Here is a 20,193-nt window from a genome sequence, read left to right as displayed (position 1 = left end):
TTAAAATGCCTGTATGGAGCAGCAGCGCCCCCTGCGGTGATCACTGATCACTGCACTCAGGTCAGATGATCCGGGCTGCTACATTGTAAATAGACAGCGGCGATCCACCGGGGCCATGCCTTCATAGTCTCTTTAAATCGCCTCCAACAGAGCTACTTTTTTTCTCTCGGAGACGCCTTATCTTCTGTCACTGGTTCTTTAGCTGTTTCTGGTCTCTTCGGCGTGTTAAAGTGTTTTTATTGAAGTATGTACCGGTCTCTGTACGCCTTCCGATCTGCGGAGCCCAACTCGCTGCACTTCGCGGCCGGAGAAAGCTTCCTAATCCTGGAGAGGAGCAACAAACACTGGTGGCTGGGGTCCCGCTGCAGTTCGGGGGAAACCGGCTACATCCCGTCGTCATACATCGAAAAAATACAGGTAAACAACACCAATATCCTGTACCGGGACCATGTCGCATCCTGGGTTGAAAGTGAAATCTGGTGAATGCGTAGTAACGTTCAGGGTTGAATTGATGGGATCGAGAGAGACAGATCACTCGTAACTGTACTATATGTCTTGAAGTGCAGGCCACACTGAAACTCACTGCAGATTATAGTGAGGAAGGAAATGAACGCTTGCAGAAGGAACCATGAATTATTGGAAAGGTTGAATTATGTAGGGGCATGGCCCTTCTGCACTGCAGCTGCTCACTGCGACAGAAGGTAGATATAGGAGAGGAGTGATAGGGAGGAAGGAAGGATGGATTATGTCAGGATAGGATGATGAAGAATATCCTATGAGAGAGGACATAGTCAAGGACCATAAATCAGCAAGACAGAAACCCTCTGTTTCTGCTCAAACTCCTGTGACTTTGTCTCTTTTTTATTATCAAGGATCATTTTCACTATTCTTGTTATTGTATAAAAAGTGGCTTCTCTCCACACAGCTTTACTGTTGGACACACCCACATGCACTATGCAGTCAGAGGACCCTTTTCTCCAAGGATAACTAGTCAGAGCATGTACTTTGTGAAATCACAGGCTCACAGTGGCAAGATAGGAATGCTCTCTCGTGCTGTCCCTGTCATTGGCTGTGGAGGTTTAATGGGCCTGAATGTGAGGCCTCAATGGGCATGTGTACCACTGGTTAAATAGGCTCTTTTATTTTTGTTAGATAACCGCCCTACTTGTTTCTGCCTGGAGTCTCACACATGCCCCCGGGCCACAAGTCTGTTCTGTTTTGTTTAAAGTTGAATAATTATGTTAATGCATAATTAATTTGTCCCATTTTTCTTTTTCTTTTTTTTGGGGGGTAGGCCCCAGAGCAGGATGAAGTGTTGCAGTCTATTGACAGAGCGATTGAAGGAATCCACAATGTGGCCTTAAAGAATGGAGGCAAATACAACCTGGAGCAGAGAGATGTTCTTCAGTAAGAATAACATTATATTTTATAATTATATTCTTGTTCTTGTTGTTCTTGTTCTTCTTCTAGTTTCTGGCTTGTTCTATGTTCCGTATATAACTCAGATATAAATCATATATATATATTGTATTTTTTCTGTTGCAGAAAATTGATCCATCATAGAAAGGAGACGCTTGCACGACGGAGTTCTTCGTCCTCCGTTCACAAACAAGGCCTCCCATCTTCCAGCAGTGAAATATCTCTCAGTCATACTCCTCCTCCTCCTCCCAACGGCCTTAACCGAGAGTACGGACGGACGGGCAGCGTGCCGATATCAGGAAGCGTAGACAATTTACAGTCAGAACAGGGTTTTTATCAGGTAGGAAACTATACACAGTACACATTTAAATGTTTTATTTGAAACCACCACCTATAGTCAAAATGGTTATCGTTAAATTATTTGGCTTGTCTTTCTTTTGTTATTCCTTTTCTATCTAGCTGTAAAGCACCTTTTTTATGTGTATATGTATACAATTATTTATTTTAATTTATGTTCAGCATCAAACACACCTTTTATAGGATGAGTTACAAATGTTGTATGAATACATCGTACATTCATTCCCAATATCAGGGTTTGTGTGAAACTATAGCCTATAAAATAGCCTTGTGTGACACAAACACATCCAATTTATAATGAACACTTGCTGTGAGCTTCTTCATTTTGTAAAAACCATTGTTACGTCAATCCATGCATCCACGTTTTGGACTCCTGCAATAACCATTCTGTAAAGCATGTAACGTCTGTTTTGATAGATATTAGGATTTGTATTTGATAAGTTTATCAGACAAATGTTGTATCCATGTGCAGATCAAAAACACATCCCATCTTTACGATTTTAACTTCTGTTTTTTTTTCTTTGATATAAGCAATATCTGTAGTTCAGCTGGAACAACAAGTCAACAAATTAAATATTTGATTGATTTAAAAAGAAATTCAATAATAGAATCAATATTTCTTCATTCACATATATAGTAAATATTTATAGATCAAACAATGAATGGAGCAGCATATTATTTGACTATGAGAAAAACAGTTAGTTCCAGCCTTATTGACATTACCGGGGAATGCATCTCTGACAGCAGAGACGATTGAATCAGCTCATGTTGTGGAGTTTATAAAATCAAACACAAAATGTGCCCTCCAATGACCTGGTGTGTATTCACCTCCTGCAGGTGCCTCCTCAAGCTCGGCGTGCAGCTCCAACCACCCCCCCTCCTCCTGAGAAACAGAAAAACATCCGGCGTGCAGGTGAGGTCTCACAGGGCTGCTCAGTATTCACAACCTCACTTTACAAGTGAATTACTGTCTCAGATCCCAGTGCTGCGTTGTTGTTTTCAGCTGATGCTACCTGCTGCAGCTCTATTACTTCACAAATACTCTATTCTTAGTCAGGTCACTCCTGTTCACCCTCCTCTCTGTAACTGGAGCCCCCACCCTCTCTCTCCTTCTCAGCAGAGCCAGAGGTCCCCTCCAGAGGGTCGTCTCTCCCTCCTTCCCCAGCTCCCTCCCTCACGATCAGCACCACCTCTTTAGAGTCGGGCTCCTCCCACTCAATGGTCTCCTCTGATGTCAGCTTGCCAAGTGTGTCCAGCACCCCCCCTCCTCCTGTGCCGTCCCGTGTGAAACCCATTGCACCTCCTGCAGACGAGCCTTCCTCCGACTCCCTTCCTCAGCCTGCTCCTGCAAAAAAGAGCCCTGCTCCACAGCCTCCCCAACTCACCCCTCCTCCCTCGCAGCCCGCTGTGGAGGAGCAGCGTGAGAGCGAATGGCCTGTTGCCCCCCCGTCCATCGCTGAGAGCCCTGCTGGCAGCCCCTCTCCTTCTGAGCCAGTTTCCATGACCATCGGGGCCGAGCTGATCGAGCTGGTGCGGAAGAACACGGGCTTGAGTTACGAGCTGTCGCGGGTGGCTGTTGGCGTTGTCGTGGGCCACCTGCAGACGGCCTTACCTCAGGCCTCCTCCGACCTGGAGCAGGTTCTGCTCTCGCTGGTGGAGAGCAAGGTCAGATTTGTTTTCATTGTATTATGTGGATTCAGCGCTGCCAGCTTATAGGAGAATACCGATCTCTTATAGAGTTACAGCTTAGTCTGCATTTAGCTGACACCTCTCAAAGTTGTTTAGAGATGCAGGGGGAAGGAACACACAGAAACACTCTCTCATTTCCTGTTTCGAAATGCAAGCCTGACCAAGATTCTTTCCTGGCACACATTTATGTTTCTTCCTGTGGGTGAAAGGTGGTTAATAGTGGGCAGTGTGTCACGTAACCTAGAATAGCTAATGCTGAAAGCTTTTGGCTCCATCCTTTATTTACATGGCCACACGTGGGCACACTTGACCCCGCTCATCCAATTATAAAATCTTAAACACTCTTGAGTTCTCTTCAGCGGTTGTAATTAGGGAACACTCAACTAGGGCTTCACAAAACAATTATAATACAGATCAAATTGAAACAAAACCAAATAAAGCTACAATATGAGTAACATACACTTATAAAACACCAGTATTTCCCTTTTGAAGTCAGTTTCTGTTATCCATATTTTTACATTATATTATCAATAGATATATTTATAATTATAGCATGAAATGGGTTATTGATAAGTGACAACTCACAGAAAATAACCCCCCCCCCCCAGCCATATTATATACTGTATAAAAGAGATAAATGATACTTTGTGCTGGTATTTCAAGTTTGAGCACAAATAGGTGTGTCATGGTGTTTTCCGTCACTGCAGGTTTCGAGTGCAGTGCTGCCGCAGGGTCAGGTGTGTCACGATGAGCAGAGGCTGGAGGTAATCTTCAGCGACCTCGCCCGTCATCAGGGGGACTCTCAGCAGCGCAGCTGGGCGCTTCACGAAGACCACGCCCTCATCGCCTGCTACCTGGAGGAGCTGCTGAAGATCCTGGTAAACTCATAATGCTACGTCTGCAGGGTTCTGTTTTCTGAAGTGTAAGGAGATGGGATGAATTTCACAGATGTGTATATCTGCCCGGCTTTCATTTATAAAAGCACTTAGAAATAGGCTGCTACAAAGTAAAATCATTAAATATCAAACAAGCAGTAAAGTAACACAGAACGCATAGAAGATGTATGTATTTTTCATCTTTCACCTTATTTTTCAAAATGTATGTGTCCAACTGACTAACACCAGACTAATATTTAGAATTGGTCCAGTATTAAGTGTGAATCTCCGATGTGAGCACAGGACTCCCCAGCTGTCATGCTGTATATACCAGACATGTTTGATGGGATCAGAACGGCTCAGACTTATCCAGCAGTGTGTTAAAGTCTGAGTCTGTAAACTCCTCCAGCTGCCAAATATTCTCCATTGGCAGCTTGTCCCCAACCTCAGGGATTTCCAGACGAGTTGTAAAAGGGCTCCATAATCCACAACTGTCCAACAGATTAAAAAGTTAAAATGTTATTTTATCATCGCTGTTCCAACTAAAAGCTGTTTCATCTTCAGACTGATGCAGATCCAGAGGTGTGTAAGAGGATGTGCAAGGCCAATCACTACGAGAATCAGCTCTCTCTGGTTTCATATTATCAGATGGTAAGGCATTATGATAAACAAATCATCTCATCTCAAATTCGAGCTTGAAGACTGGGTGCTGGATGCTTCTGTAGGAGAGCACTCCAATTTGACCTTTTTAAATATTGCCAGAATAATTGATGATGAAGGATGTCCTGCAAAAAGTCAAACTGGAGTGCTTTTTTTAGTCTTCTTTTTTAAGATATTATTATAAACCAATATTTTGACCAAACTAATCTGTATTAGAGACAAATGAATTACTAAGGATTAGGGAAAAATATTCCTGTCTTTTTATTTTCTGGTTCTTCATTATTATTATTATTATTATTATTATTATTATTATTATTATTATTATTATTATTATTATTATTATTATTATTATTATTATTATTATTATTATTATTATTATTATTATCATCATTATTATGAGCATCTTTATCTGTATTCGTTTTTGTGTTACTGTGTGTTAGAGCAAACTAGGTTTTTAGCCTTGTTGATCTGCTTCGGGCTTAGTGATGTTTAGCAAACAAAGACATTTTGTCCTTTTCATTGTTGCCATCATGTGACCGTGCAGGAGAATCGTGTGTCTCTGCGTCTGCTGCTGCTCAAAGTGTTCGGGGCGATGTGCAGCCTCGATGCTTCTCTCATCTCCACCCTCCTCAACTCCATCCTCCCCATGGAGCTGGCTAGGGACCTACAGACTGACACACAAGGTGAACACATTCACTCTTCCCTGTCTCCTGTTCGTCTGTAGTACTCCTCATTTTAATATTGACCACACTCATTCTTTCTTCTTCTGTTTCTCTTTCCTCAGAGCACCAGAAGATGTGTTACACAGCTTTGGTACTGACTATGATCTTCTCAATGGGCGAACAGGTGCCATATCATCATTACGGTATGTTGTTTTATACACTGGTTTCTCTGGTCTTTAAGTTTTAAATGCATGCATTAAAGGTGTATTACAGGGATAATGTGTTTTTGTTTTATTCTGAAGACGTAATCCTGACCCTCCCTGATTTCAGAACACTTGAATGCAGACTTTATTCAGTTTCTGCTGGGTGTGGTGGAGGACGGGCTTCCGTCTGATCCCACAGAGCAGCTGCCTGACATCTTCCTGAACCTTGTGCTCTCCTTTAACCTGCACCACACAGGTGAGAACAGCAGGAAATACACAGCAAAAATGTAAATAATAACATTATTAGGGCTCTGGTTTTCTGCACACTGTCTCCCAGACATGGTCTACAGAAAAGACAGGGAAAGCGGAGCTATCATGAATGTGATTTGTAATACCTGTGCTTTTCCTACAAAAAAAATCTAAATGTCTGCCCCCAAAAATAGCAGCAATGCACAATTGTGGAAGTGTATTAGTGCCAGGCATATGAAGAGAAAATGAGGAGGAAGATATTTTTATTTTATTTGCAAGAATAGGTCTAACTTTTATTGCCAACATTTAAACTAAATCCTGCAATGCTAATATCCTATTTGTTCCCCTTATCTCCTTATGCCTGGCCCAATTACTCTTCCCTATGAAACCCAGTTCAACGTTGTTATTTTTTTGTTTCATATTTCAGCTGCCCTACATGAGAGCTTTAATTATTTGAGTATTTCATCTGTTTTGTCTGTGACTCCCAGCACCCGACAGCAACGTGATCATGCAGGAGCTGAAGAAGAAAAACGTCAAGATCCTGTCGGAGAAAGTGCTTCTGCTTCTGAACAGAGGCGGTAAGATAAGACCGCCGCTAGTGATATTTCTCATTCTGCATCTACGTTTTTGTCCTCTGAAGTCATCTTGACTGACTCTTTGACACCTCCTCTCCAGACGACCCTGTGTGTATGTTCAAACACACCCCGCCTGCACCGCACTCAGTGCTCAAGTTTCTGCAGGATGCTTTCTCCAGCCGAGAGACTGCTGACATTTTCTACCGCACTGACATGATGGTGATGATTGATATTGCTGTCAGACAGATATCGGACCTTTCGCCTGGAGACAAGGTGAGACCTTGACACACCACTCATCTTCTGATTGATCTTATGCTTTAAAGTTATGTTTTCCCGTTTGGGAAGCACTCCTTTTTGTCTTTATGTCGAGAGTTAGACGAGAAGATTGATACAACTCTCACTACCGTTAATACAGCTGGTTTGCTTAACACAAAGAAGAGGAAACGGCTAACCTTGTTTGACAAAAGATAACTAAATCTGCCTTTCACATTTCTAAAGCTCACTCACAGACCTGTTATAGCTTAACTTATAATAGCAATTGTGTTTTTGCAGCACTATTTTGGTGCCAGTAGCAGGAACTTCCCTGAGGTTGCATCTTCTAAATTTATTTGCTAGATATGAGAGGTCTCGTATACCAATCTTATTATCTCACTCTTGGCATGAAAACAAATAACAGTTTTTTTCCTAAAAAGTAAATGCTAAATGTGACTGTCTGATTTTCACCTCCTGTCTTGCTCTCTCATGAAGCTGAGGATGGAGTATCTCTCCCTCATGCACTCCATAATACGCTCGACGGACTACCTGGAGCACCAGCACCGCCTGTCTGACCTGCAGGGGGTGCTGCAGAGGATTCTCAGGGAGGAGGAAGATCCAGGAGAGAATGAAGGGAGCGCTACTGCAAAACAGATGGATAAGCTAATTGTACAGCAGATCTACAAAGAGTTCCCTCAGATCTGTGAGAAGCAGGACTAACCGTATCAGTATCATGCTCACACACTGTAGTCCGCTCCCGTCTGCTGCAGGGAGGTTCACATGGAGGAAGAACACTTGACATCTGATGGGACGCCCTGTTTTCTGTGCCAGCCTGTGATAAAAGAAACTAATCGGTTTTGCCAATGTTTTTGAAAAATCAAAAGACAAATCACTGTATGTACTGAGAGTATGTGTAATGAAAAGTTACTTCAACCACAACTTAATCTTATCTTCCAAAATATCTTTAACCAAATTAGGCCAAATTCAAAGATTGTAACTGAAAAAGGCAGATTTGAGGTTATGTTACAGAAAAATGTGCCATTATTTAATCAATTGTGAGAATACTTAATGTGCTTCCCTTGTAGCAGGACCAAACTACTGTGTGTTACATCATTATTTTCTTAAAAGAGAATCAACTCTTAAAACTGACTTCCTCTTCGAACAGTATAACAAGAATTAAATTCAAGCAGAATGAGTTGATCACGTTTTCTGTTCTAGTGAGGGAAAGCACACTGACTCCTCTGTTATTATTAGCTCTGTCACCCGCTGCTACATATCAAGTCTCTCCTGTGGCTCCTGCAGATGTCTCAGTCCAGTAGTTTTGTCTCTTTACTGCTTCTCAAACACTTTAAGATAATCGCTCTGTACTTATTATGCAAAGCTTCTCTAGCGTCAGAAGTCTTGGCTGTTTACAGATTAGTGTCTGTATGCTGCATTCACTCTAAAACTAACTGTGCTGCAATAAGTCTCTATATAGCAACTTTCAATATCGCTGTAATATGCCGAGTTGTTCTGGAGGGGAAAATGTGTTCTGCAGTCTTTACTCAAGATAATACATTAGTCAGTGTTGTTGATTTCCACTTAATTATCTGATGCTCTCTTACTGACAGTCAAGTCAATCAAGGAAAAAATAGAGTATTTCATTTAATCTCTTTTAATAGCAACATGTACCTTTCCTAGTTTCTCCCCCCTGATGTAGTGATCGATGTTTTCCCATCCTACACTTAAACCTCTCTGTTTATATTCCCGGCATGGCGACCCGTCTGGAAGACGAATTCCAGAAGAGATATCAGTTTTTAGTTAATGACACATTGTTTGTTCATTGATTAGATGTGAGTCTGTTTACAGTGTGTGTGAGAAAGGTGAGTGTCTATTCTTTTTATGATTAACATTGTCCGCAAAAGAGCTACGACTGTGTTATAATAAAACTAATAAAGCTATATTTTAACATTGCAAGTGGTCGGATTGGTTGTTGTGGATTTGGAGACAGTACAACTATAAAACATTATTTCAGAGTTTTGTAAACATGCTGGTTGGTCACACTGTCACACATTTAACCAGCATAAGAGATAAACAGGTCCTTTGAAGTTGCAGCTGCCTTCAAGAAAACGGTTACATTTTGCTCATGATCTTGTTTGTTAATCCCAGTTTACCTGGTCTAAAAACGTATTTTCTTTCCTGTGGACATGTTTGTGTGTTGTTCTTTGAAACTTTTGACTTATATACAATTTATACATTCATTTGTAAAGGAAATGCTGGGAATACACTTTGGAAAAATATATGATATGGTAATATTGATGATTAGACATCACAAAAATAAATAAAACAAATTCAAGATACATTAAAAAAAAGTTTAAACATGACACAATCTGCACCAATGTTACATTGTGTTGTTTGGACATACAGTATAGTGTTTTACATATATACAGTAAATTGAGTCATACAGTAAATTATTTATTATTTTAAACTTTTCAAACCTCAGAAGACAGTTTCCACCCGGACGCCAGGCGGGGACGTACCAGAGTGCAGGGGTGTCGCAGTCAGAGCGGTCCGGTTTAGTAAGTGGGTGAAAGGTCCACAGTCAGGAGTGACAGCAGCTCACAAACACACCTCACAGGGAATCAAACACACAGGTAAAATTACATTCAATCTCTTTTTGAATCATTTCTAGGCGAGTTTGCATCTATTTCCGGTGTTGCTTACATTCATCGTGTTGTGTTTTTCAGTAAAAATGTCCAAACAGAAGCAGCAGCCGATCAGTCCTCTGAAGAACTTCTTCGCTGGAGGCTTTGGAGGTGTTTGCCTCGTCGCAGCCGGACACCCTCTCGACACCATTAAGGTGATTATCGGTTATAGCCCCTCAGTAATACACTGTACATTACATTAGGACACAACCTCCAGAGTGCACCAGGTGGATGTAACGCATTCATGCAAATATTGGTGTTGCTGCGCAGAGCTCAGAGCACCTTTGACCCACATTCACTGTAACACGACTTGGCTTTATTACCTCACCTGAATGCAGCACTTTATATATATACAGTATATGAGTCAGCCATGTTGAACTAGACCTAAAGTAATTAGTTCAATACTCTTTATAGAGCCATACCCATCCAGTTGGCCAATATTATCTAAATGGCAGATGCACCAGAACAGAGTCAGGTACACCTTGCTGGTACCTGGTCGGGCCGTTGACCTTTAGACCTGGATCAGTCCTCTTCATTTGTTCAATAAGTTGTGGGAGACTAAGGGTTGGGCAAAAATAAAAAGGAAACGTATATCAAAATAGTTTTTACCAAATACCTTGATATCAATATTGTACAGTTGACTTTTGATGCTTTCACAGATTATTTGCACATTGAATATTTTTGTTACATAATCACCAGTAATGTTGTCATAATAAATAAGTTGTTGAAGGCAATTTATTGAACAGCTAGAACAGTCTGGTAAATTCAACTACATCTCTTTACTGTAATGCATATTTTATAACCAAGAAAAATAACACTGTGTGTTCACCATGTCTATATGCATTGAGATGCTGCTATTACATATTTGCGTCAAGAAGCATTTAAACTGATGGTTCTTATTCACACATAACGCAAACACCAAGCAACATTAGGAGTGATTTTTCTTAAAGATCTATATATATATATCACACAAAGCTACAAACTGCTGCCACTGTGATGAGTCTCTGTGTATGAAGTTGACAAACAGAGGGAATCCTTTCTCTCCTTCAGGTGCGTTTACAGACCCAACCCAAACCCAAGCCTGGAGAGAGACTCATCTATGCTGGAACCATCGACTGTTTTAAAAAGACCTTAGCCAAAGAGGTGAGGATGCTTGCTGCCTTTACTAATTAAATAAAGAATATTATGCAAAATGTATTTCCTCCTTCATGCTGTTTCGTTGTCATCTCCTTCCCAGGGTTTTAAAGGACTCTATAAAGGCATGGCAGCCCCGATCATCGGGGTCACACCCATGTTTGCTGTCTGTTTCTTTGGATTTGGAATGGGCAAGAAGCTCCAACAGAAAACCCCTGATGATATCCTCACGTAGGTGATGGCTCGGTTGTAGTTGGTGGTAGTTCAACAGATTAAAACTCTCTATGAGTGATAATGTGTATGTTTTCTGTCTTCTGAAGGTATCCTCAGCTGTTTGCTGCAGGGATGTTGTCTGGTGTGTTCACCACGGCCATCATGGCTCCTGGAGAGCGCATCAAATGCCTCCTACAGGTCAGACAGAAATACAGGGTGGTGCTTTTCATTTTGCTAACGTGTATCCTCGCTTCCTGGACTCGTGTCTTAGTTCCTCTCATCGAAGTGAGTGAGAGAAACGCGAGAATGAGACGTAATGACAGTTGAGCCGGAGATGCCAAATGAGAACTCTTTGGTTCATGGCGTCAGTAAAGAAGCAGCCCTCTGCTCCTCACATAAGGATGGTTTAAAGGCAGTGATGGAATTTCACTGTGTGGGGCTGCTGTGTAAATGCGTATGACTGAGGATTTGATTTTCCATTTCAGAGAGGATGCAAGGAAGAATAAGTTAGCATAATGAAAAACACCAAGGATATAATCACTGTATACTTAATGGTAGATTCTATATGCAGAAAATAAATGGCAGTGAGCTTGAAAGCATGTTTCTCCCTCGTGTGCAGATCCAGGCAACGACAGGAGAGGTGAAGTATACGGGACCCATGGACTGTGTGAAACAGCTCTACAAACAGTCTGGGATCAGAGGGCTCTACAAAGGCACCGCTCTGACTCTCATGAGAGGTGAAGCTTTACTCTGATACTTCCTGTACCTGAGAGCAGGAGTCACAGTTTACTGTCAGTTGGACAGTTACCACAGCTAGGCAAAACAACACTTCACTTAAAAATACCCTGTGCAGTTTTTGTGTAAACATACTGAAATACTGTTAGATATTTTAAATCCAATGCATTTGCTGGTTTTGAAACTGTCTATCACAAGTCTGACATTTCTATAACTTGCTGGAGTATTAAGTTTAATTTAGCCACTTCTCATTGTCATCCAGATTTCACTGGCTGCTGTTACTCTTTCTTGAGGCATTTTGTCATATTGGTAGTTGTTGTGAGCTGGACTTAAGGAGCGTAGCGTTTTTTCAGATGCTTTTGAAGACGTTTTACCTGTTTCGTAGCATCAGCTTTTTGACACACCTAATATGACTCTAAACAACAGTGACTAAACAATGTCTGAATTCAGGGTCATTTTCATTAAGTTTTGTTTACCCTCCTGTCCGGTGTGTATGTTAAAGCTGCTGTGTGTTTTTGTGTTACTAACAATTCTCTTTTTATCTGTTTTTTAACTCAGATGTTCCTGCCAGTGGGATGTACTTCACGTCCTATGAGTGGTTGAAGAACGTCCTCACACCTGCAGGAAAAAGGTGAATATTTCTTCTTAACTGCAGTATTAACAAGGTGTAAAAGACCTCTGATTATATCACCCTGTTTGTATTCTCCCTGCAGCCACAGCGAGCTCAGCATTCCCAGTGTGCTGTTCGCTGGGGGCATGGCCGGCATCTTTAACTGGGCCGTCGCAATTCCAGCCGACGTACTGAAGTCTCGTTTCCAGACAGGTTAGATTTTTAACAAAAGGAAAAAAATACCCGCTGCTCCCAGATGTTTATGTTTATTTATGTTAACGCACTGTGCTCCTGAAGTCAAACTCATACAAAAGAGAAGTCTCGTGAGTCCTTTTTTAGTTTAGGTAGTTTAAATTTAGATTCCACAATTTGTTGAGGTTGAAGTTAAGGTTATGTTTTCACATGTTTCCTAGCCGTGTTTCTGTATTTTCTTTGGTTTTTATTTTCACTCTTCTCCAACTACTGAAGATGAAATTTTCTAAAATGTGTCTCTCCTGCAGCTCCTGATGGAAAATATCCCAATGGTTTCCGGGATGTTCTGCGGGAGCTGGTCAGAGAGGAGGGCGTGGGATCTCTGTATAAAGGCTTCAATGCAGTCATGCTTAGAGCTTTCCCTGCAAACGCTGTGAGTCCCCTTTGACTTTTGGTCTGTTTTCGTTTTGAGGGGATCACAAATGGAATAAGAATTTGTTTCCATCAGTGTATTCCAGCTATTTATTTGAAGTCGTAACAATATCGAATATGACTGTCATGTTTTGCTTAGAATGTTCAAACACATTATACTTTTCATTCATAAATAATGTCAAAGATCTTTGGATTTTCAGGTGTTTCTCAGAGCATTTCCGATCAATTGGAGGCATTTACATTTGCATCTTGAATATCTTTTGGTTTTTGGACACAACAAACTATTTTGAGAGGCCATTCACACTATCTGACACTTTATAGACTGAAGAAAATAACTGGAAGATAATCATTCAGGAAAGGCACTGTGCTCCTGAAGGCAAACTCGATTAACTATAGAAAAGAGAAGTGAGTTCTTTTTTAGTTTAGGTAGTTTAATTTTAGATTCCACAATTTGCTAAGGTTGAAGTTAAGGTTTAGTTTTCACATCTAGCCGTGTGAAGATAATCATTAAGGAAAGGCTTCAACTTAAACAGACTCATGACATTTATAAAGCTAAAAGTCTCAGGTAAAATTTGGACATAATGTTTCTACACGATACGGATTCATTTAAAAGTAACACCGGTATTAAGGATGTATTACAAATCAAGGGCACAATATGTTTTATTGACTGTAGCTTCACGGTGATATAAGGCATAAAAATATAGCTTATTTAGTCACATATAACTAAGGGATATGTTCAAAATCTGTTGTGTATTACATCACTATGTGCACAAACTAAAGTGTGTGTGTATCTTTATGTCTTTTTCTTCAGGCTTGTTTCTTAGGGTTTGAGATGGCGATGAAGTTCCTGAACTGGTTAGCACCGGATCTGTGATGAAGACTCTGCTTCGCCTTCATAATTGAAATCAAGGAACAGTGCTCATTATGCAATGCAGTTATTAGCAGCACGCACACACAAACACACACTCGGTGAATCACAAAGAGATTTTTCCAGTTTCCAATAATGTGCTTGATTATCTTTAAGGTATGTAAGGGCACTTGGATCTTTCAGACCTGCGGTGGATTCAGCAGAGATGTTATAGCTTGGCACCAATACACATACACACACACACACACACACACACACACACACACACACACACACACACACAGACAGTCGATTGTTCTCACTCCTTTTTGCTTTACTTGTTTTCTTTAAAGGGTGTTATTTTTTATATAAGAAAAGGAGTGAAGTGAACATGTCGTGCCTTACCTTTCTGTTATCTGCGAGCAGGTTTAAATATCAGGGAAAAGGTGCTCTGTGTTCAGTCTCTCAGCAATACAACACTTCCTGTGAAGTCAGCCTCCACTCAGCGACACCGATGCTAGCTACAAATTCTGTTTGATTTAATGTGAAATATGAGAGTAGTCATACTGAGATTGATTGAACAGTTTATGAATGTCATCATGTAAAAAAATAAAAGCATAATCCATATTTAGAAAAATTGTTTTTTTCTGAAAAAGTCTAAAAAAGTGGAAGCCTTGACTGTCCAGGCTTTTTAAACAATAATAATATATACAGCTCCGGAAAAATAGAGACCACTGCAGCAGTATCAGTTTCCCTGGTTTTATTATTTATAGGTTTGTCTTTGAGTTAAACCATTTTTGATTTTATGTATTGTATTCTTTAAACGACTGACAATTTTTCTCTGCATTGGAATTCAACAGACACTGAAAGGACTGCCATACATTTAAGAAACATTTGCAGTGGTCTCTTAATTTTTTCCGGAGCTGTATATATTGCATAGTGAAGATAAAGCCAGTTTTTCTTCCCATCATAAAGATGTAATAAAATATGATAATTATAAGTATTTCTAGTATTTACTTTTCTATATATATATATTTTTTTAAACCACTTGAATATTTTAAAACCTATCTTTCCCATGTTTTCTATTTCTGCAGCTTTTATAACGCCAGCCTGACTTCCAGTGTGAACGGTTAAAGTCGCCTCTCTCCCTCTCTCTATTATTTCTTTGCCAAATCATCACGTTGTCGGTGGTAATCCATGGGACAGCCTTTAATTACATCTGATGTCCTGGTCAATAATTTCCGACATGCCGTGCTAAATAAAGAAATCAATAAGCTTCTGAAATGTTATAGAGTGGGACGAGAGGAGGAGGAGTCAGCCTGTCCCTACACTACGATGATGGAGCAATATGTCTCTCAAATCTGTCGGACAAGCTGATACCTAGATTTTATTTTTCAAATCTTATATGCCATTTAGGGGTGGATTGTAAACTATCAAAGTACAGCGGGTGACATCTGACCCTGTGTGATGACTAACATGGAGATACCAGCTGGTCTGAAGGAGCTGCTGCAGGGTTACACAGTGGAGGTGCTTCGATGCAGGCCGGCAAACTTGGTTGAATTTGCCGTGCAACATTTTACACAAATTCTAGAGGGTCAGAAAAACGACCTAAAAGCCAAGAAACGCAGCACCAGATCTTCACTGAAAGGAGTGACCTTTGAAACAAAGTCTAATAAGCCCAAAAAGGAGGATGAAGAGGAGGAGAAAGACATTATAAGTAAGTATTATTACTTTTTTTTCAGGAGTTTTTTCTGCTCCGGGTTCGAAAGATGAAAGAGGTCCAGTGTCTGAATATGCTGTCTTTCAAAAAGTTACATTGGTGCACAGTTTTGACCTACACGTTCACAGTCATCATCATCAATGTAGACAAAAAAACAGGCATTTTTTCGGTGAAGGTGGAGCAGATCTGATAATGCAAAATAACTCTCATTACCTCAGGCAGTCAACAAAGGAGCTTTACTATCCCATACATGGAAATTGACATGTGACAGCAGAGTAAAAAAAGCAAAGGCAGAAAGTGATGAGTTATAATTAGAAATGATATGAAATAAAACAAAGTTTGCTATAAACACATTTCAATTATACAGATTTGTCCTGGAAGGATAATAGCACACTAAACATGCACTTTGTATAAAAAAAGAAACATGTGCTTACTACTGAATACAGAACACACACACATCACAGGATCTTAAGGTAAGATGAGATCTCTACTCATGATTTAGGAATGACTAACTATACCATGCTTAGAACAACAAATTCCATTGGGATTTTTAAAAGAAAATTAAACCTATCTTTTTAATTTGGGGTAATTTTGGTTGTATCAATGTTCATGTTTCATTGTTTTAAGGTATCTTTAAGGGCAGCTTCCTGCATGAAAGGTGCTTTATAAATAAAGTTCATTATATTACGATTATACTTTTACAACCTACTATACAATGACTTATAAATACAATTTGTTCATATGATACGATGACTTTTTTAAATGATTCTTTCTGGAGCATTTTAGGTCTTTATTGGTTAGGGATAGTGGAGTGACACGGTGCAGCGGGCCATGAATCAAAGCAGACTGTGCTCAGGGCGTTTTCACTCATTCGGTATCGACCCGACCTCTCGGGTCAACTCTGACGTTTTTCTATTGAAACTTTTTTGAATGGCTTATTCTAGATGTGATTTTAGATTTTGTAACATACAACATTTTGTTTTTTTAATTACTTTCTACAAGCTTTTAATGTTTGTGTTTGCAACACCAGACCACAAAGCCAATTCCTTGTTTGTGCAAACGTATATAAACTTGATTCTGATTCGGATACTATGATATTCTAAATGACATTTGTGTCACAGACTAAACAATTACATTTTTTATCTAAAGTCTATGACATTTTGTAACATTTGGGCCATTGTAATATATCCACCTCTGTCTCCCTCTCTGCAGAATCCACCACGGCTAAATACAGTCGCAGGGTTTCAGGTCAGTTCAAGAGTTACAATACTTGTGATAAACATTAAATCAGGGAAATGGTTGACAGTGTTTGTGTTTGTTTGTCCTGCGTCAGTCTGTGCAGAAGCGTACAACCCTGATGACGATGAAGACGATGATTCAGAGCCTCGGGTTGTGCATCCCAAAACAGACGAGCAGCGGCGCAGACTCCAGGACGCCTGCAGAGACATTTTACTGTTTAAAACGCTGGAGCAGGTACAACACTGTGATGATCACTGGGTTGTGTTTAGTTTTTTAATTAAATTCTGGTTTTATGTACACACACACACACACACACACACACACACACACACACACACACACACACACACACACACACACACACACACACACACACACACACACACACACACACACACACACACACACACACACACACCTTATGTTACTGTAAGACCATAAAAAGTCAATCTTCTTCTTCTTCTTCTCCTCGTTCTCCTCATCGCTTCTCCTCATTAATAAATACACTTTCCTCGTTGATGTCCTGCAGGAGCAGTTCTCTGAGGTGTTGGACGGCATGTTCGAGGTGTTGGTCGAACCTCAGGATCACATCATAGACCAAGGAGACGATGGGGACAACTTTTATGTCATAGAGAAGTGAGCAAAAGATTTCAAACTGTCTTTAAGATGTGAAACTAGGTGCCATTTTGTCAGCTTTATAATTACTTGTACTCCCTATCTGTGTATCTTATCCTCTCCAGGGGTGTGTATGATATTTTCGTGCAGAAGGACGGAGTGAGCATTTGCGTTGGAAAGTATGACAATAAGGGCAGTTTTGGTGAGCTGGCTCTCATGTACAACACGCCGCGAGCTGCCACTATCATAGCAACACAGGAAGGCGCCCTCTGGGGCTTGGTGAGTCCAAAAACAATGATGACGTTAAATTAAAATGCAAGCTAAAATGAAATATACAACAGTATATCTTTTTTGGGTGCTTTTTCAGGATCGAGCTACATTTCATAGACTGATTCTTAGAAATAATGCAAAGAAGAGGAGGATGTATGAGGCCTTCATCGAGTGTGTTCCTCTTCTCAAGTCTCTTGAGGTTTGTGTAAAACAAACTCTTTACAAGCAAAATCATCATAGAATAAGTGGATGATTAGTCCTCTTGTTCTTCAGGTTGGTCAGCCGTTTATTTGTTGTGACATCATGATTTATTTTACCTCCACAAGCTCTCTGAGAGGATGAAGATTGTGGATGTGTTGGGAGTGCGAGTGTTCAAAGATGGAGAGTGCCTATTAATGCAGGTACAGTGTTTGGACATTTGTCGCTCTGTCATTATCTGTCTTCATGTTGGACTGAGAACTAAAAAATGGCCTTTCTATTCCCACAGGGGGACGAGGCTGACTGTTTCTACATTGTGGAATCAGGAGAGGTGAAGATAATGATAAAAAGCAAAGTGAGTGTGAACATTATTATAAATACATCGTTATGTTTGCTAGTTTTTTGCCATTAACTACATATGGAATTATTGTCTTCTGTGATGTTAATGTACTGATTGACTCACAGGCTGCTTTATTGGTGTCACAGACGAAGGCTGGCCAGCAGGATAACTCAGAGGTGGAGGTGGCGCGCTGCTCTAAAGGCCAGTATTTTGGGGAGTTGGCACTGGTCACTAACAAACCCCGTGCAGCGTCAGTTTACGCTGTGGGAGAAACCAAATGTTTAGGTAAGACCCTGAGTGTTTATCCTTCTTTGTGTAGAAGGAGTAATTCATTTCAGGCTTCCGCACATTCATTTTTTAGTTAAAGGGAGGGGCTGGATAGTGTAGGAGGGGCGCAGCAGGCCAGAAGGGGATTGTTTCCTTGGAAGTTTGTGAATTTGATGAAAAAAATGAAGTTTTAGGCAAAGTTTATTGAAGTTTTTTTACTTAGCTTTTCAACTTGAAAGTATGTATTACTCCACCTACACAAATGATGGGGTTCTGTGCTCTTACTGTAACTGTAGAGCAGCACAGTTGTGTGCCCCCACATTCAAGCCTTTCACACCTAACTGTTTTATATGAGCTGCTGTTTTTTTTTTTCATATACATTGTCAGCATTAACATTGAAAAATGTCAAACTATGCCCCGTCATGTGCATGAATTTGAGGTAATAAAGCAAAGTCTTTAAATGTGATGTTCCAGAAGGTGGGAGAACCCTGCAAAGACAAAAGCAAAACACAGTAACTCATAATTTATAAACCACAGGGTTATTTTGGGCCAACAGACCGGACATCTAAATCTCACCCTATTGGAGTTCTGCTCTTGCAGCTTTGTAAACTTTCACTTCTGTCTGGATTTCCAATTTCCATTAGGCGGTAGGCAAAGACTAAAGCTTGCCTACAGCTTTCTGTGGATCACACTGAACATATCAATACAATGACTCTGCATCCCTACTGTGATTTAATCTGTTTTATCACTGAGCATCTTGATGTAAATGTATTATAATTATACAATTTGTTTTCCCTTTAACCTCTCGTTTGACATATTGATCATCAACAAGTTATTTAATGAAACACACCCCATCTGCTGAGGTTGTAATGGACTCCAATAATGGCAGACTTTATCATTTAAAAAATGGTACTCTGCAAACATTTCTTTAAAGTAAAAACGATAGATGCAGAATCCTCCATCCTCCAGGACATTCATTTAATTGACTTTCTATTTGTTTCAGTAATTGACATCCAGGCTTTTGAGCGTTTGTTGGGACCCTGCATGGACATCATGAAGAGGAACATTTCCCAGTATGAACAACAGCGTGTGGCTCTTTTGGGGTCAAGTGTAGATTTGAAACACTAAGACAATAATAAATAAAGTAGTGTACAAGTACTTAGTGAACTCCCGCTTGGGCTAAATGAACAGTACTCCTATAACTTTGAGAGACACACTTTGTTTTAATCATCTATTAAAATGAATGCAGCAGAACCAGAGACCATATTTGCCAATACTCTCTTCCTTGTAAAAAAAAATGCCTTCATTTCTTAAGATTGCTTAAATGTGAAAATCCATCAAAAAGATCAAGGTTTTATAAGTTAAGCTACAGATCAATACAAATCTAATGTATTTAACTAAACAATAAAATACATTATTCATTTGTAAACATTGATATGCAGCTGAGGCACAATTTTATTACCACTTTAGTATCAAAATGATATGCTAAATAAAACGTTTCATAATTGTTCACCTACACAGAGCTCATTTCCATTTGGCGCTGTTGTGCTCGTCGATCACCATTTGATTTTAAGATAATAAGAAGTGCATTTTACATTTAAAATGAGCAAACTATTCACAACCCCTTCTGCTGTTCACTCAAACCTTTGTCTGGTATGAATTGTGTAACCTTGTTTTTATTAACCTCTCGAGTAAAGAGTGAGATTGCAAAAATGACAAACATGACATAAAAAATAAAGGAGTACATCTTACATTC

General features: G+C 40.0%; 3 protein-coding genes across 5 annotated transcripts; all 3 read left to right on the top strand.

The window, feature by feature from the left end:
- The first annotated feature begins 53 nt into the window (after nucleotides 1-53).
- Nucleotides 54-8,897, top strand: LOC134882508 (NCK-interacting protein with SH3 domain-like). 2 transcript variants are annotated; one of them, XM_063910262.1, is made up of 13 exons: nucleotides 54-417; nucleotides 1,295-1,407; nucleotides 1,546-1,759; nucleotides 2,614-2,689; nucleotides 2,897-3,441; nucleotides 4,173-4,343; nucleotides 4,905-4,991; nucleotides 5,545-5,683; nucleotides 5,785-5,865; nucleotides 5,993-6,121; nucleotides 6,603-6,692; nucleotides 6,790-6,962; nucleotides 7,437-8,897. In XM_063910262.1, the coding sequence occupies exons 1-13, from the start codon at nucleotides 247-249 to the stop codon at nucleotides 7,659-7,661; spliced, it is 2,214 nt and encodes a 737-aa protein (XP_063766332.1). In that variant the 5' UTR covers nucleotides 54-246; the 3' UTR covers nucleotides 7,662-8,897. The 2 variants fall into 2 exon arrangements, with proteins under 2 accessions (XP_063766332.1, XP_063766331.1); XM_063910261.1 differs by having other exon boundaries at nucleotides 2,894-3,441.
- A 546-nt stretch (nucleotides 8,898-9,443) lies between these two features.
- Nucleotides 9,444-14,425, top strand: slc25a20 (solute carrier family 25 member 20). The gene is made up of 10 exons (XM_063910270.1): nucleotides 9,444-9,574; nucleotides 9,668-9,780; nucleotides 10,676-10,768; nucleotides 10,863-10,990; nucleotides 11,080-11,170; nucleotides 11,592-11,709; nucleotides 12,266-12,338; nucleotides 12,421-12,530; nucleotides 12,818-12,942; nucleotides 13,753-14,425. The coding sequence occupies exons 2-10, from the start codon at nucleotides 9,673-9,675 to the stop codon at nucleotides 13,813-13,815; spliced, it is 909 nt and encodes a 302-aa protein (XP_063766340.1). The 5' UTR covers nucleotides 9,444-9,574; nucleotides 9,668-9,672; the 3' UTR covers nucleotides 13,816-14,425.
- A 497-nt stretch (nucleotides 14,426-14,922) lies between these two features.
- On the top strand, nucleotides 14,923-20,193 carry prkar2ab (protein kinase, cAMP-dependent, regulatory, type II, alpha, B). Of its 2 annotated transcripts, none has more exons than XM_063910269.1 (10): nucleotides 14,923-15,505; nucleotides 16,721-16,756; nucleotides 16,842-16,981; nucleotides 17,277-17,383; nucleotides 17,488-17,641; nucleotides 17,730-17,831; nucleotides 17,959-18,033; nucleotides 18,120-18,185; nucleotides 18,317-18,455; nucleotides 19,441-20,193. In XM_063910269.1, the coding sequence occupies exons 1-10, from the start codon at nucleotides 15,256-15,258 to the stop codon at nucleotides 19,563-19,565; spliced, it is 1,194 nt and encodes a 397-aa protein (XP_063766339.1). In that variant the 5' UTR covers nucleotides 14,923-15,255; the 3' UTR covers nucleotides 19,566-20,193. The 2 variants fall into 2 exon arrangements, with proteins under 2 accessions (XP_063766339.1, XP_063766338.1); XM_063910268.1 differs by having other exon boundaries at nucleotides 18,296-18,455.

This window comes from Eleginops maclovinus, chromosome 20 (genome assembly GCF_036324505.1).
Source record: "Eleginops maclovinus isolate JMC-PN-2008 ecotype Puerto Natales chromosome 20, JC_Emac_rtc_rv5, whole genome shotgun sequence".
Taxonomy (NCBI): Eukaryota; Metazoa; Chordata; class Actinopteri; order Perciformes; family Eleginopidae; genus Eleginops; species Eleginops maclovinus.
The sequence above is the reverse complement of the archived record's forward strand: the minus strand, read 5'-3'. Positions and strand labels throughout refer to the sequence as shown.